The sequence below is a fragment of the Callorhinus ursinus genome, unplaced genomic scaffold (genome assembly GCF_003265705.2).
Source record: "Callorhinus ursinus isolate GAN/ISIS: 27379988/994484 unplaced genomic scaffold, GSC_fseal_2.0 scaffold69, whole genome shotgun sequence".
Lineage (NCBI taxonomy): Eukaryota > Metazoa > Chordata > Mammalia > Carnivora > Otariidae > Callorhinus > Callorhinus ursinus.
This window is the reverse complement of record NW_027397131.1, coordinates 1,467,703-1,486,433: the sequence shown is the minus strand read 5'-3', so window position 1 is coordinate 1,486,433 and position 18,731 is coordinate 1,467,703. Positions and strand designations below refer to the sequence as shown.

At 35.9% G+C, this 18,731-nt stretch overlaps 1 protein-coding gene across 6 annotated transcripts in view; it reads right to left on the bottom strand.

The window, feature by feature from the left end:
* The window catches only part of JMJD1C (jumonji domain containing 1C), a 270,901-nt gene that overhangs the window by 62,545 nt on the left and 189,625 nt on the right, over positions 1–18,731 (bottom strand). For 2 of the 6 annotated variants that reach the window (XM_073886201.1, XM_073886203.1), the window contains one exon: positions 7,460–7,498. The exons of the other annotated variants lie outside the window; for them this stretch is intronic. In XM_073886201.1, coding sequence (XP_073742302.1) covers positions 7,460–7,498 — 39 coding nt within the window. The remainder of the gene's footprint in view (positions 1–7,459; positions 7,499–18,731) is intronic. 6 annotated transcript variants of the gene reach the window in all.

Sequence of the window (18,731 nt, the reverse complement as noted above, 5' to 3'; positions counted from 1 at the left end):
TGTTTTTTCCTTTTTAAAAAAATATTTATTAATTTTTTTTCTTTAGTAAACTCTACACCCAATGTGGGGCTCAAACTCATGACAAGAACTGAATGCTTTACTGACTGAGCCAGCCAGGCACCCCGAGCATTACTGTTTTTCAAACTCTTCACAGCATAATGATAACTTATGTTATTTATCAAATATATCTCTCTGGGTGTAAGAATATAATCATTTTCACTGAAAAAAACACTGCTTATAACATCAGTACTATCAAAACAGACTAAATAAGGGGTGCCTGCGTGGCTTAGTTGGTTGGGCGTCTGCTTTCAGCTCAGGTCGTGATCTCGGGGTCTAGGGATTGAGCCCCACATCAAGCTCCCTGCTCAGTGGCGAGTCTGCTTCTCCCTCTTCCTCTGTGATCTCTCTCACTCTCACTCTCTCTCAAATAAAAATCTTAAAAAAGACTACATAAAATAGAATCAAGCTTTAGACTTCATGAATAATCAAAGGACAAATCTCAAATCACAATAACCATAACAGGGAAACAGAATTCACTTTCATTTCACAAAACTAAAGTACTATAATATAATTTTCTATCATTATTTGTCTGAATTTATATATAGATATAGATATCTATGTATATCTATCTATAAATATCTATAGATATCTATATCTATATATAATATCTATATATAAATATCTATATATAAATATCTATACTGGAATTAAAATATTTCCCCAAAGAAAACCTAGGTAAATGGATACAGCTTTAAAAATACTGTATATCTTGGGGCGCCTGGGTGGCTCAGTCAGTTGAGCATCTGACTCTTGGTTTCAGGTTGTGATCCCAGGGTCTTGAGACTGAGCCTAGCATCCAGCTCCACGCTCAGCACAGAGTCTGCTTGAGAGTCTCTCTTTTCCTCTCCCTCTGCCCCTCCCTCCGCCTGTGTGCACATACATTCTCTCTCTCCCTCTCTAAAATAAGTAAATCTTTAAAAAAATAAAAATACCTTATCTTGCCTCAAAAGATCACAAATACAATCACAATAACACTATTTTTCTAAAAAGAAAGAGATTAATACATTTTCTTTTTCTTTTTTTAATTTATTTGCGAGAGCAAGCGAGCGAGCACGGGAGGGGGTAGAATCAGAGGGAGACGCAGACTCCCTGGGTCTGCAAAGAGCCCGACGCGGGACTTGATACCAGGACTCAAGGATCATGAACTGAAGGTAGATGCTTAACAGACTGAGCCACTCAGGCGCCCAATATATTTTCAAGAAGAATTACTTTACTAAATTATTCTAAAGATTATTTGCAGAATTCATCAGTATTTACTATAAATGAACACTGTGATAAACTTAATTCTCAAAATAACCTTATGATGCTCAAGTCATGGTCCTGGGGTCTTGGGATTGAGCCCTGAGTTGGGCTCTGAGCTCAGCAGGAAGTCTGCTTGTCCCTCTGCCCCTCCCCCTGCTTCTGTTCTCTGTCTCTCTCTCAAATAAATAAATAAAATCTTTGGGGAGAAAAAAAGAAATCGAGGCAGAGGTGGATTGGATTTGTCCAGGGTTACACAGGTCATAAATGGTGGGGTGGTATATGGATTTGAACAATGGCAGAAGTTTGACTTGGAAGTTCACACTTTCAATGACTACATTATACCACCCTCCTTTCGTATCTTCTTGCCTTTGCATATCCCTATTCTGTCTGGTCTGTAATAACTTTATCATCCATCAGTGGATGTCTAACTTGATAAAATTTTACGTATTTATGCATTTTGATACAGTAATTCTACTACTAAAAAATTCTGAGGTGCCTGGCTGGCTAAGTTGGTGGAGCATCCAACTCTTGATATCGGGGTTGTGAGTTCTTGCCCCACACTGGGTACAGAGATTACTTAAAAATATTTTTCTTCTATGAAAATGCAAAAAGCAAAGATTTACCACAGCACTTACATAGGGAAAAAGAAAAAAATCAAACATCTAAATGTCAGACATTAAGGAATTTAAAAAAATGGTATTTTCAACATGGGAATTATATTGTCATTAACATAATTTTTAGTAACAAAAAAGCCAAGTTAAAGTTAAGTTTAAAAACCAAAAAAGAATCTACGTGAGAGATCAATAGCCTTTTTACGTAAAGGGATGGAGAGTAAATATTTTAGGGCTTTGCAGCAATATTCTAAGTACTCAACATTGCCATTTTAGCACAAAATGGAGCCATAGATAATACATGAACATGTGACTATGGAAAAAATTATCATAAAACTTCATTTATGGACATTAGACTCTGCATTTCCTATTAATTTTAACACAGCATGAAATATTATTCCTTTGATTTTTCCCCCCAACAGCTGAAAAAGGAACCATTCTTAAGTTTTTAAGTAGTAAAAAAAGGCAATGGGTCAGATTTAGCTTACAGACTATAGTTTGCTGACCCCCCAATCTAAATGGTCCTAAACAGAGCACCCAGGTAGCTAAGTGAGTTAGGCATCTGCCTCTTGATTTTGGCTCAAGTCGTGATCTCAGGGTCATGAGATCAAGCCCAGCCTCGGGCTCTCCATAGGCTGGGTATCTGAGCCTCCTTAAGATTCTCTCTCTTCCTCTACCTCTCCCCCACCTCCCTCTCTAAAACAAACCAAAAAAGGCCCTAAATAAAATAATCCCCCAGACACATAAAGGCCTGGGCCTGGAAGGAAATGTGTCAAAAATGGTAGCTGTGTCTTGGTGGTAGAGTTATGATTAAATACTGTCCTTTTAATTTTTATTAATAGAGAGCATATGTGAATGACATTAGAAAAAATTCAAAGGACAAGAAAAAAAAGACAAATCTTTCCTGAAAGATTAACTTTGGACAACTATTTGCTATATCCTCAGTGCTCTTTCATAGTCTTGAAAATGCCCCTATCTTAAAATCACCCTGTTTTAAAATATTGTCTTTTTCCTTGAATTTACTAAGCATCTTCAGATGCTTCTCATTTATCATATTATTTCAATTGCCTAGAATTAACCAGGTAATCAGTAAGTCAATAAAATTTTATTGGCCAAATCAGTTATTTCATAAAGGTATCATTTGAAAGTATGTTTTTTTTTTTTAAAGATTTTGTTTATTTATTTGACAGAGAGAGAGACAGCGAGAGAGGGAACACAAGCAGGGGGAGTGGGAGAGGGAGAAGCAGGCTTCCCACTGAGCAGGGAGTCTGATGCAGGGCTCGATTCCAGGACCCTGGGATCATGACCTGCACCGAAGGCAGACGCTTAACGACTGAGCCAACCAGGCGCCCTGAAAGTATTTTCTTAAAAAATAAAAATAAAATTTGATAGTTCCAAGCTGCAAATAATACTATAATTATCATAATATTAAAATAAATGTTCTTTTATATGTAAAAAGTTCTTACACATCACAAGGAGTACCACCCAACTAGACATAAGGGCTAATGACAAAAAAGTATGGCACAAAAAATGTGAGAAAAACTCTGAAAAACAAGTCCATTTCACTATTATTCAGGAACCACAAAATTTAAAGGTATTCTAATATTTTCACTGATCAATTGTGAAAAGTTAAAAAATTTATGACACCGGGTTGGCAAGGCAAAAATTAAAGGCATACATATATAAACACTAATTGTGGGAGACAAACTTTCCTGAAAGGTGGCTTAACTACACATCCTATTCTGAAACAATAGGTGTTTCTGTAACTCAAATTAGCTTTCAGGGACTTGGAAAAAATAGATGAACGATGTTAGTATAACACAGAAGTAATGCTCATTCACATGCCTTTTTTTTGCACTGCCTAGTATGAGTGGTTGAATGCTAAGTACACAAATAAAGCTGAACATAATACTAGACAATGCTCATCCAATTTGACTTTCTTAGTTTTTAATGTGACCACATGATGACTTAGAAGTTCATATTGATTAGATTGCCCCATACTTGTTTTGCTTTTGATTCCTTAACTCAGCAATCTTAATTCTTCCTTACACATTCTTAATATCAAGCAACCTTCCTCTTTTCCTTAAAGGTAAAGTACTATATTTACCTAACATTATTAGAAATAAACTGTTAGATTATTGCTTATGTTCCTTATTCAAAATCTGCATAAGCTTTGAACAATCTACACCAACACCATTTCCCCCCAAATCTTTGTTACTGTAGTGTGAGATTTTGTAAAACATAAGATCATTTATACATATGTACACATTTAAAATACATACTCTTCCACACAATTAACTTTAAAGGAATCTAAGAAAATAAATAACAAAATAATACATGCACAAGAAGAGTCTATGTGTTTTAAAACAGAAAAACAGTTTTTTAGTTGGTCAGATACATATACAAATGGAACACAATACAGCTAGTAAAAATGATTCTGTAGACATACACTTACTGACATGGAAAGAAGCTATGACATAGGAAGAGAAAAACACTACAGAATGAGTGATGTGTTTCATTACTATCAAAATCTTTTATAAAAATAGGTGTGTGGGCACCTGGGTGGCTCAGTCGTTAGACATCTGCCTTCAGCTCAGGTCATGATCCTGGGATCCTGGGATCGAGCCCCGCATCGGGCTCCCTGCTCCGCAGATAGCCTGCTTCTCCCTCTCCCACTCCCCCTGCTTGTGTGTTCCCTCTCTTGCTGTGTCTCTATCAAATAAATAAATAAAATCTTTATTAAAAAAAAAAAAAGTAGGACTCTCAACCGACTGAGCCACCCAGGCACTCCTATGCAAACTTTTTTTCAAAAAACTTTATAGTATGTAGCTCATATGTTCCCTCTCTCACTGTGTCTCTCTCTGTCAAATAAATGAGAGACAGTCAAATAAATAAATAAGAGAGACACAGTGAGAGAGGAAACACAAGCAGGGGGAGTGGGAGAGGGAGAAGCAGGCTCTCCGTGGAGCAGGGAGGCCGATGTGGGGCTCGATCCCAGGAACCCGGTATCATGACCTGAGCCGAAGGCAGATGCCTAATGACTGAGCCACCTAGGCACTCCTAAAAATAAAAATCTTTAATTCAATATATTTTTGATAAATATTGTCATAAAATTCAAATTTCATGGCGCTAGAGGAAATACTTTTTTTTCCCACTAATTCAGAGGTTGTGGTACAAAGAAACATTTTACAATGCATTTGATGGTGAACGTTCAGGGGAAAAAAACTAACAAGAACACAAACACAAATAAATGACTTTTTAAAAAAGGTAATTTAGGGGCGCCTGGGTGGCTCAGTTGTTAAGCATCTGCCTTCGGCTCAGGTCATGATCCCAGGGTCCTGGGATCGAGTCCTGCATCAGGCTCCCTGCTCAGAAGGAAGCCCGCTTCTCCCTCTCCCACTCCCCCTGCTTGTGTTCCCTCTCTCACTGTGTCTCTCTCTGTCAAATAAATAAATAAAATCTTTTTTAAAATAAATAAATAAATAAATAAAGGTAATTTAGAAAGCACCCATGTAAAATAAAATAGATATTTTATATATTCACTGCAGAAACTTGAGGTGGTATTTCAGATATTGTGATAGAGAATTAAATGGCTATTTTTTTTAAAGATTTTTATTTATTTATTTGACAGAGACAGACACAACGAGAGAGGGAACACAAGCAGGGGGAGCAGGAGAGGGAGAAGCAGGCTTCCTGCGGAGCAGGGAGCCTGATGGGGGGCTCAATCCCAGGACCCCAGGATCATGACCTGATCTGAAGGCAGATGCTTAATGCCTCAGCCATCCAGGTGCCCCTAAATGCCTATTTTTTAAGTATTGAGCCAACACAGCAATTTAAGAATATAATGAACACAAAACCAAACTTCCTCAGTTCCCAATTATTCATAAAGATTACTTATTTTACGTATCTTGGGCCAGCTGTCCCTTCACTCTTACAAACTCATCTCTATATGGCCACTCCTGAAAAAAGCTCAGTAATAGGCTTTGCAACTTAACTCGAATTTAACCAAAATGAAGACAGTATGATGACAGTCACATCTGTTATCTCTCAAAACACTACACAACTAAAACTTAAAGACTCTGAACTGTTGGCATTATCACTCTTCAATCATCCTAGATGAGTAGTATCCTTACGTTCAATATAACTGTATATTAAATTAATTATGTATGATTTATGGGACACTTATTTTCAGACTTTAAAAAATATCAATTTAAGAGTAAGCATATTTACTTGTAGTATAAACAATAAAAATATTTTTTAACTGAAAAGAACTGCCAGAAACATTAATTTCATTTAATTGTAACAACCCTTTTGCTAGTCTGACATTCTCCCCATTTTACAGATGAGAAAAAATATTCAAAGATTAGGTAATTTATCCCTAATCACATGGCCGGAAGGCAAATTCATCAATTTGCCTATTGTCAAAACCCTTCCCACTTAACCTTTTTCCAATCCATGCACTTGTAGAATCAAAATTTTATACTCTCTACTGGGTTTCCAAAAATTTACTTATTATAGTAGTAACATGATTGCAAAAAGTGAAAGAAACCCCAATGAACCAAATTATTATTTTAAATACAGAAAATTGTTTGCTAAATTGAGATTAGTTCACAGGAATATGGTATTCTAAGATTTGGAATGGATATCACAAACAGAATATGATTTATCAGATATAATTAATTTATCAAATCATCCAAAAGCATTTTAGAATGGGATATACTATATTAATATACATGTCCTATTACATCAAAACCTAAGAAAATGATTACATATCTTGCTTTATTTGTTCAATTATATCAATGTTAAATAAAAAACTAACTAAATTATTTTTATTGTATTAATTAAAAGGGGTGCCTGCTTGGTTCAGTTGGTGGAGCATGCGATTCTAAATCTCAAGGTAATGAGTTCAAGCCTCACACTGGATGTAGAGATTACTTAAAAATAAAATTAAACAACAACAGCAACTACCATTTGAATTTCTCTGCTAATCTCCCAGCTGAAACCAATCTTTCAAAGAAGTATTCTCTTGCATAAACTTTATGCAGACCTGCAAGATTTCTGCATTTTCAACTACAGCTTTCTAAGTGTCACTGGTGTAAGGTCCTTTCAGAATTACTACAGAGCAAAAATCAGAACAATAAAACTCTTAAAACTACTTGAAGGAAAATGTGTTTCCTTCTAAAGCCACATGTTAATATTCTTTGTGATACCTTTAATAATAGTTTTGAACTTTTTATGGCAGTTCAAAAGTTTGGAAGGCAATTTTTCTTTCAAGCTATTTATCAGCATGGTTTTTACACAGTTGAGTCATCATGAGTTCAACCTACTGAGTCACCTGCTTACAGCATCTGCCAACCACAATTTACTAACTGCAGCTTCCTCAAACTTACAACTGAACAAACTCAGGAAGGCCTAGGAACTGTTTAATGTTTTCCAAAGTAGCAACTGAAAATATTCTTTCAGAAGAGCCCATGTTTAAAAAAATAAAACAAAACAAAAAAAACCCCAACTTCCTTGTCACTCAACCTTTGGTAGTCTCACTCTACCTTTTGATTCTTCCTTCCTGGGAAGACAGGGAGTTCAACCTAAGGAGGAAATAAAATTGTATGCTTGCATAATATTTTTAAATAAGTATTCTACTAAAAATAATTCCTAGGTACAAACTAATACTAAGCTCGAGTATACACACAATTGTGCCAGTGACTATACTAATTATACAGAGCAAACATTAACTTTAATAAAATATTGAAGAAGTGTAAAATACAAAGGATGTAATTTCAAAATTAATACCACACACACACTATTCGGAGCTGAGTTTCACTATTTTCAATTTCTACTATTTCCAGCTATGGATATGATAAAACTATAAACCTGAAGAACTACTCTACTATACTTCTCTTCTCAGAAATCCAGTGCAAACTGATATAATCAACAAAACTTATTACTTGACAGACTTGGATCTGCCAAGTAGGATTTAGTCTTTTATCATCTGACCCATATTTAAATCTATCTGTTTGCTTCATTAGCATCTAGTAGAGTAAATACAAATATATGAGAAATGCGTTAAATTATTCAGAAAAAAGGAAGAAGTTAAAACTACAACTCCAAAGTACCCTAACACAAGAACATCTTAATTACCTAGTACTGTTAAGGAAGACAATATGGCACAATAGTCTTCAGAATGATTTCCAATCATTGTTTAGCTCATCTAGAAAAACTAATTAGAAAAGGGAAGAGAACATACACTGAACAATGTGTGTTAAACATTCAACAGTAAAACTTCCTACAAAAAAGGAAGTTTTAAAAAGTAACTTACAGAAATAAGAAAATTATCAAAATACTAATTCTGAATGAAAGTATTTCTAGAGTTCATTCACTAAATAACATACTAAATACAATTTAAGCTTTTCATCAATACTCATGGTTATCACCATTATTGATTATTCTGACTCAATCATAATTATTAACTGATATAAAGTGTTGTTGCCTCTATACCAACCCAGCCCATAAAGACAAAATTTGAGTTGTAACTACTTTTTAGTTTCTTTTGTATCCTCCTCTTGTGCTATCAAGTTCCCAATCTACCATCATCCCACATTTGGCTTCTCATATGCTGTGGAAAGGGGAACCAGCTTAGACAGCTTGATGCAATTATGTTTGAAATAGTTTCTTAGTGTGGGACTAAGAGGCTCTCTTATGAGTAAAATATGTTAGGGAATATATTTCATTCAATAAGATTTTGAACACCAGGTGTCTATTTCTGTGCCAAGAGATTGGCAATACATATAAGAGTTTACACCCTCGAGGATCTTAATGGCCTGTTGGAACAGAGATTAACACACAATTCACTGCAATACAAGTTAAAACAGAGTTTTACATAGGGCAGAAAGGTGAGACAAAGACTGTGGGAAAGACAATCTAGTAAGGTTTATTGGGAAAGGTATCACACAAGAGCTGGGACTTGAGAAAAGCATGGATACCTAGAACTTCAAAAATTTTTGAGTTGGAACTTCAAAGATTCAAGGACACCTGCCATGTTACGGGAGATCAGAAAAGGACTTCTAAAAATAAATTTATTTTTTTTCCTGAGAGAGAGAGCGAGAGCAGGGGAGGGGAGGCAATAGGGGGAAGGAGCAAAGGGAGAGGGAGAGAGAATCTTAAACAGGCTCCATGTTCAACAAGGACCCTGATGGGGGGGGGGCGGGCTCCAATCTCAAAACCCTGAGATCACCATCTGAGCTGAAATCAAGGGTCAGAAGCTTAACAGACTGAATCACCCAGGCACCCAGAAAAGGACTTTCAAAACAGAGGGAAATGAAGGTGCAGAAACAGACAGATGAAACAACATGACATATGTGGAAAAGTGTTAAGTACACTGGTATGGACTGAGGACAGGAGATTAGGCAAGTAGGAAGACTTAACCACTGTGGAAAGATGTGTAATAGTCTAGCTGGTGAGAATGAAAGCTTTACAATTAAGATGAGGAGGACAAGATGGACATAGTGACTAAGAAGGCAGAATCAGCAATTTTTGGAGGCCAATATAAAATCGCCAATGAGGAACCTAAAACATTCCCAGGTGTCTATTTGACTGACAAAGCAGGGTAGATATGGTCATGCCATTAGCCAGCATACAGAAGGACTGGGAAGAATGACGAGAGCTGAGTGCTGAAACTTAGTACAGCAGGCAGTAGAACACATGGGTTTTATCTCCTCAATGACATCTACTGGGACCACCATTTATTTATATTTATTTATATATATAACATGATATTTTATCATTCCTGATGTTGCTGAGAACTTGTAAGTTTTTAGAACATTACTATGAATAATTAGAATTCACTATATGTGACTACTTTTTAATTTACATATGTACAAACACATTTAAGGATGAATAATATGCTTTAAAATAATACATGAGGAGGGATGCCTGGGTGGCTCCGTTAGTTAAGCGTCTGCCTTTGGCTCAGGTCATGATCCTAGGGTCCTGGGATCAAGCCCCGCATCGGGCTCCCTGCTCAGTTGGGACCCTGCTTATCCCTCTGCCTGCTGCTCCCCCTGCTTGTGTTCCCTCTCTCTCTGACAAATAAATAAAATCTTTAAAAAAATTTTAAAAAAATTAAATAATACACGAGGAGCAGTGAGAAGAAATGATTTTGGCCATGAACTGGTAATTGTTAAAGCTGGATGACAGGTACATGGGAATTCATTTTACTATTCTATGTATGTTTTAAATTATCTGGGGTAAAAAGTTTTATCACATCATACTTCTGCTCAAAAACCTCCAAAGGCTTCCACTTCAGTTTTAACTGGAACAAAAAACAAAGTCATTATCTACCTTTCTTATTTCATTTCCTACTAATCTCTATATAGTTGTCTTCTTGCTATTCTATGAATGCTTTCATTTTAGGGTCTTTCTATTTTTCTGTTCCAGCTAACACTTCCTATCAGGTTTTATTTTTCTCCATAGCACTTACAATCTTTTAATACACCAGAATAGTTACTTTGCTTGATATCTCTTCTCACTACAAGGTAAGCTGTATGAAGGCAAGGAATTTTTTGTTTTGTTTTGTTCATGGTTGTACCTTAACTACCAGAAATAGTACCTGGGACATAGCAGGTGCCCAATAAATATTTGTAAAACTGAATCAGGAAACTGAAAAAAGGAACACATCTCTGAGACAAGAGAAAAGGAGGTAAGGAAAGGTGCAAAAACAGGTTTAAGGACAGGAAGTTAAGGGGGTTCCTGCTTCTAACCTCCACTTCCATTGTGCTGCAGGAGAAAGGTCTTCTACTAAAAGAAACGGAGGAAGCTGAGTAGAATAGTGATAATTTAAAATAACTGTTTCAGGAAATGAAAACTCAAGGAGCAGAGAAAAGGATGCCAACTGGTACTAAAGGATCAGCTGAGATCAGAGACAATACAAAGACACCCAAATACTTGGGTGTAATTTTCTCCTGCATTTTAGTCTTAAAAGCTTATAAGCATTTGGGGCAAGGCTTTCCAAAAGAATTTCTGTAATAATGGAAATGTTATATATTTGCACTGTCCCACATATGGCAATTTGAGTACTTGAAATGTGGCTAGTCTGACTGATGAACATTTAAATTTACTTTTACTTAAAATAGCCCCATGTGACTAGCAGCTACCAGTAATGGGCAGTGCATTTTTTGGGTATAAAAAATGGAGAAGATAAATAATAGGACTATTCCTTCCAGGTTAAGAAATTTAAAAGGCAGATGTGGCAGAAAGACAAAGGCATAAGGGAGTTAAGGTGCTGGTAAGAATGGCTGAAATAATATACCACAGGAGAAGTATCTTGGCTGGAAAAAATGAAGAGAAAATTAGAATACAGGAAATTCACCAAATATGCAACCCACTGGTAAAGTGGTGAAAGTCTGTGAATGAGATCTATTTTGTCTGCTTAGGGTTTTAAAAAGTTACTTCTAATGGGCTTCTTGAAAGTACACATATCATGAACTGAGATTTACCCAACCAGACCTATTTATTTTTGAACTCGTACCACATTTATTCTCTTTATCACCCAAATTTTATAGGGCATAATGTTCTTCTATTATCTCATTGACAATGGCAACACTATCATGAGACAGGTAGTACATACCTAATTTTACATATGAAAAATAAACTCAAGTGGTTATATGCCTTGCCCAACATTTCAGAATAAGCAGCAGAGTTAGGCTCTGAGTCCAAATTGGCCTGTTGTGCTACTACCAAAGTCTGATACTTTAATAGATGTAAACTTTTTCCTCCCCTCAAAAAAGAGCCAAAATTCCATAATAAGATACATTTTATATATGTGAACAGTAGGCAAATGACTATGTATCTTAAAACAGAATTTCAAAAACTTTGGTGACTCATTTAACTGTTGGATGCTGATTTTGATTCTTCTTTACTTTTAAATTTGATTCATTTGTGAACTATTTCTGATTTTAGTTAATATTGGCACTAAATCAGATACTGTAAAGTTCATGGAGTTTTGGGGCAAAAGGCAGTTACCCAAGTTGTGCCATCATCCAAACTGCAATCATAAAAAATTTAGTACAAATAATGTATACTTACGTCTATCTGTGAATAAGAGAAAATGGGAAAGGGATACCCCGGAAGTGATCCAGACCAATAAAAACAAACCAGTCATTCTGCCCACTTCTTTACCGTGCTGGTAGTGAACATCGTTAATTAACTACACTTTTGGCCAAAGCAGAGTCTCTTAATCCTCCACAACACATCATCTGACTGGCATGTTGTTACCAACTAATGCGAATTTGCTTGACTGATATAACACAAGTGCAATAAAACATTAAGAAAAATTCTCAACAATGAGCTTTGTTAAGCATTGGAAGGAATCATTAGTATGTGATGGAGCTTAATTCCTTGAAAACAGAAGTGGATGTGGGAGAAAAAAGATTAAAAACCATCCTTCTGGGAGCACCTAACTGGCTCAGTCAGTAGAGCATATGCCTCTTGATCTTGGGGCTGTTGAGTTCAAGCCCCATGTTGGGTGCAGAAATTATTTTAAAAAGAATCTTTTTAAAAAAAGAATTTATTTATTTATTTATTTATTTAAGAGAAAGAGAAGGAGAACACAAGCAAGGGGAGGGGGAGAGGGAGAATCCCAAGCAGACTCTGCTGAGCATGGAGCCTGACATGGGGCTCCATATCATGACCCTGAGATCATGACCTGAACTGAAATCAAGAGTCCACGCTTAACTGACTGAGCCACCCAGGTGCCCCAAAAATAAAACCTTAAAAAAGAAATCCTTCTGGGGCGCCTGGGTGGCTCAGTCCTTAAGTATCTGCCTTTGGCTCAGGTCATGATCCCAGGGTCCTGGGATTGAGCCCCGCTTCGGGCTCCTTGCTCAGCAGGGAGCCTGCTTCTCCCTCTCACACTCCCCCGGCTTGTGTTCTCTCTTGTGCAGTGTCTCTCTCTGTCAAATGAATAAAATCTTAAAAAAAAAAAAAAAAGAAATCTTTTTGAGGTATTGTGTTTTTGAAGTCCACATACTGGATAATGTCTGAAAGGCTGTAAGTCTGAAGTCTATACATACATGAAGAGGCCTTACCTATCTAGATTTTTTATTATCCCTGTTTTACAGAATTGTCTATTTCCAGAAATAGCTATTCCATAAATGCAAAGGGGTGAGGGTTATTAATTGGGAACAATAACATGTTATTGCCATGTAGAATACCTGACTCTCAAGCAAAGAATATCTAGAAAAACACTGGATTCTTTTAATCCTTTACTATTTTACATCACCTATATACTTGAGATATATACAGGTATCCCTATTTAACTGCAAATCCGATGGAAAAATATTACACATTATGATTAATAATCTTTATCAAAAAACTATGTCTCAGAGAATGTGAATGATGTAAGAATGTGATCTGGAATGAAACCGGATTGGTAGGGAACCAGTCATAGCCACCAGAAAACTTCATACTCTCAAGACTCAAGAAGAACCAGAACTATGGTAACATTCAGAAAGGAATGATACTTTCTCACATTTAGTCCATTTCCTAAATTTTCTAGTTGTCTTAATCTATAGCCCAATAGCTCTAAATAAAGAGGGAAGGAAATGTTTTTCTTCCATTAGCATAACAACTGGGAAGAGGTAGTAAAGACACTTAACTGTGCTGAAGCCAGAGATGCCTACCATTTTACAATTCACTACAAAGCAAACAATCAAATAATCAATAACGCCCGTGACTGGTAATTTTGTGTGTTACTTTAGCTAGGCTCTAGTGCCCAGCTGTTTGGTCAAACATCAGTCTAGATGTTGCTGTGAAGGTATTTTTCAGATGTGATTAATATTTCATTCAGTAGACGTTGAGTAAAGCAGACTACCCTCCATAATATATTGTGGGCCCGATCCAATCAGTTGAAGCCTTAAGAAAAAAGAATGATGTTCTCCAAAGAGGAAAGAATTCTACCTCCAGACTGTCTTTAGACTCAACTCTTGCCAGAACTTCCAGATTGCTGGCCTGCCCTGTGGATTTCAGACTTGCCAGTCCCCACAATTACATGAGTCAATTCCTTAAAACTCCTCCCTCCACCTCCTTCTTGGAGCATGCATGTGTGCACACATGCACATACACACACACTCTTACTGGTTTTGTTCTGCTAGAGAATCCTACTACAGTACTCTGTTGAGAAATACTATTAGCTTTCCTTATCTCTTTCCCATCTTCTAAACCCTTGCCTTCTGAGAAAAAAAAACTAAGAAAAAGAAACAGGCAAGTATCTTGTATTTATTGCATCAGTTGAGTCCACAGCACAGAACACTATGAACATAACTCAATTTTAGGAATTTCAGCATGTTACTATAATTATGTCTCTCCCCTTGACCTGAAAAAAGAACCAAGTATTTTTTCTTTCTTTAAATTCCTAGTACTTAGCAAAGTGACTGGCACACAGCAATGAATAAATAACTATATCTTACATAGTTCATCCATCACTGATCTTTTTTCCTTGAATCTTAAAAACATACTTTTTCTACAAGGCAAGTCCATGTCTAATTTACATGACAATAGTTACAGTCCAAAAAGACTGACCAGGTGCATCAGAAAATTTCAACAGTTAGGCAGAAAAGTATACTTTAAATATGATTTATCTTTAGGGTTAACAATCATTTAGACAAATTATACAGTTGAAGAAAAGTGAAAAAAAAAAGTGGTATGCCAAGTAATCAATAGTGTGGTACTAGCATAAGGACAAACATATAGACTAAGGAAACAGAAAAGACAGCCCAGAAACGAGATTTTAGAATAAATGGTCAACTGATTTTCAACAAGGATGCCCAGACTATTCAGTGGGAAAAGGACAATTCTTTTCAGCAGATGGTGCTGGGAAACTTGGATATCCACATGCAAAAGAATTAAGTTGGACCTTAACCTTATGTCCTATAAAAAATTTAGTTGAAAGTGAGTCAAAGACCTAAAGGTAAGAACTAAAACTACAAAACTCTCAGCGGAAATTCTTTCTGATGTGGGAGTTGGTACACATTTCTTGGATAGAACAGTAAAGCAGAAGCAAGAGAACAAAAAATAGGTAAATCAGACTTCATCAAAATTAAAAACTTAGTACATCAAAAAACACTATTGAGAGAGAGAAAAGACAACCCAAAGAATGGGATAAAATATTTGGAAAGCATCTATATCTGATAAAGGATTGACAGAACAAACAAAACAACTAAATTCGAAAATGGGCAAAGAACTTCACACCCTAAATTAGGATAGCTATTAAGAAAATGGAAAATAACAAGTGTTCTTACAGATATGGAACCACTGTTGGTGGGAATATAAAATGGTGCAGATGCTGTGGAAAACAGTTTAGCCATTCTTCAAAAAGTAAAACATAAATTTCCAAATGCTTCATCCATTCCATTCTTAGGCATATACCCATAAGAACTGAAAGACGGGACTCAAACAGATATTTGTATACCAATGTTCAAAGCAGCATTAATCACAATAACCAAGAGGTGTAAATGACCTAAATGTCATCAACAGATTAATGAAAAAACAGAATGTGGTATATACATACAATGAATTATATGGCCACAGAAAAGATAAAATTCTGATACATGTTGCAACATTAAGAACATTAAGTGAAACATTAAGAACATTAAGTAGAATAAGTCCATTACAAAAGGACAAATATTTTATGATACCATTTACCTGAGGTAACTAGTTTAGGCAAAGAAAGTATAGACCAAGAAAGTAGAACAGAGGTTACCAGAGGCTGGGGAGAGGGGGTTACTGGGAAATGCGGAGTTACTGTTTAAGAAATGGTTTGTTTGGAGTGATGAAAAAGTTCTGAAAATGGCTAGTGGTGATAGTTGTACAACATTGTGAAATCACTTAATGCCACTGAAGTATTTATTTAAGTGGTTAAAATGGTAATGTTTGATTCTTTTTAAACAAATATCCATTTTTCTTCTACTCCATGAGGACAATGAGTTTGAGATCAGTCAGGTGGATTACCCAAATGAAAATGGTTAAAAAAGCTCCTTCTCATCATCAGTTCACTTTCACAGGAAAGGTATGGTTAGGTATGCAAGTAGACCACCCAACACAAGTTCTGCTTATCCACTTGATTTCAAGCACTTATCCAGCCCTGCTGTCCTACTGACTTAGCTAATTTACATTCATCCTGAGACAATTCAGGCGTCACCTATTCTAAGAATGGGGGCATCCCTTCTACCTCTCCCACAACCAGGGTGGATTCTGTATACCTCTCTGGTGTCTGCTACGAACTACATTTTGCCTATATTTACAGTTACATTTTTTTATGTGTGCTTCCCCCATTAGATTATAAACTCTATGAAGGCAAGTTATTTGTATTCCTGAATACAACACAGAAGGCCCTCAAATATATGAACAGCCCCCAATCCTTATTATTTATTGACTAAAGGCTAGTGCTGTTTTGTGTTTAGTCTGAAGCTTAGAAGAGTTGGATTTTAGAGACAATCCTTTTGGCAGGAGTCTGAAAAGGACTCCATGTTAAAACTTTTTTTTTTTTTTTTTAAGTAATCTCTACACCTTTGAATTCATGACCCCAAAGAGTCACATGCTCTACTCACTGAGCCAGCCAGGTGCCCCAAGGACTCCATTACTTTTCACTTTTAACCTTGAATGAATCTAGGATTCAGGAAACCTGTATGCACAACAAAAAAAACTAGGTAGCTGAGAAAATAAGGAGAGTGCAAAATGTCTTAATAATCTGTTTGGATTCTCTGCCTATGGAACAAATTGAATCTGAAAATGATGCACAGATTTGGAGTACAGCTAGATGCCAGTGTTTGAAAAGTCTAGGGAAATTGTACAGGCAATAAAATTAAGAAAAAATTTAATTTTATATTTAGGAAAGATGTCAACTCTAAGAAAAATAACAAAGTACCAAACAAAGAATGATGCTAGCTTGCTTCCACTAGCTGTATGAACCTAGATGCCAAGTCACAACTTCCTTAAACTTCACTTTCTTTGACCATAAAAACTGCTATCATATATTCTCTCCCTTCTTCATATTTCCTCTATCTTCCCCTTTTAGACTTTCATTCTCCTGTACTCTCTATCTTTACATTTACAAATAAACACAAATATAAGATCTGAAAGTTTTTAAGGGGGGGGCAGGTGGGTGAATCGACAATGACACACAAAAGTCACATGGGAACTAGTATTATGAGAAGCAAAACCTATGAGTAAGCAGAAGAAACCTGTCTGCAGAAAGGACACTGAAAAAGAGGGGAAGAAGGAATATGTGACTTGAGTTCCTGACTTTCTAGTTCCTAATTCTATTCCAAATAAGGTTCAGCTGTACTTTCTGCTACAGCTATCCCTGACACTGCCTGTTGTATCTTTATAATACCCTCCCCACCTTTTTATTTAAGCTAGTTTAAGTGGGTTTCTATTTTGCTACCTATGCATTTGTAAGTTAGACTTCTCAGAGACTTGTGTGAATTAAATAAATTAATACATATACCCTGAAAACATTACAGAAAATTAAGATAATACAATCTGTTTTACTCATAAGGATAACAAAAGGATTTACTAAAATAATGCACATGGAAATATTTTTGAAATTGTCAAGCTTTACAAATGTAAAACATTAACACACTAAGAAATAAAAATTTTAATTTTGAGATTTTAAAATAATATGGCTATGCTTTAGTAAGAACTTGCAATTGGGTAAGAGGAATAAATAATATCAACCTATTTTGATTGGCAGAAAAATTAGAAAATCTTTCTCAATGGTAACTTGAGATGGCTTTAAATCTTTTAAATCTGATGTCTACAAGCATAATTTCACATACTTTAAATTCATAACAGCAGTCACAAAAAATTACAAAGAGACTGGCAGATTTTTCAGCATATGATCATAGCAGATTTGGGACCAAGAGAGAACTATTGCAGACTGTGACTTATAAATGTTTTTAATCTGAATATTGCAGAACAGCTCATACTTGGGCCAAATTTCAGTCAAAATAACATGTTCCTGGACTCCATGGATACATTTTCAACACACCAAGTTTTGCAACCAATTTTTACAAATGAAGAACTCCCTTTTTAATACCAGGAGATATGCGTTTGGGTAAATCAACATACCTGATTTGCAGAACGTCAATAAGCATATTTTATAACTATTTTTGAAATTACAGTGATACAAAAATCAGGTAGGCGGGACATAAAAAAGAATGTAGCACAAAACTACTAAATATTAAAACATTATGTACCAATTTTAAATTTTAAAAAAGCTTACTTAAATAAGGAAGTACAATGACTGTTTTAACTACTGGTTCCCCTTTTCTTGTAGTGCATCCTACTTTCTAGGCTTCAGCTTGGCTCCACTATTGCAAGCTGTCACTTTTGACTAGAAATGGAGTAAAGCCAAGTACTACACAACAGCAGTTTCCTGTTCTGGCCTCATCTTCTAGACCACCCCCAGGCCAATGCCTGCCCACAGATGCTGATCCTACCACGCCAATAATCCACCAACAGTCAGTTCACAGCTATGGCTATGATCCTGTATTTTTTTACACTCTTGGCAGAGTGTATATTCCACAATCTCACAGTTCTCATTTTCACTGACTTTATGGCAACAAGGCACCTCTAAATTTCAATCAAATACTAATATGAATGCAAAATGAAATGGAAAAAGATGCATACAAAAACTGAGGGACTAATTGAGAATGTGCTCAACTTCTGTTAAGATATAATTCAGAAACAGATATGAAAAATAGAGCTCTCTCAGTAAGTACTATTAATACAAACAATTCTGTTATTCTAAACCTGTACAATTTT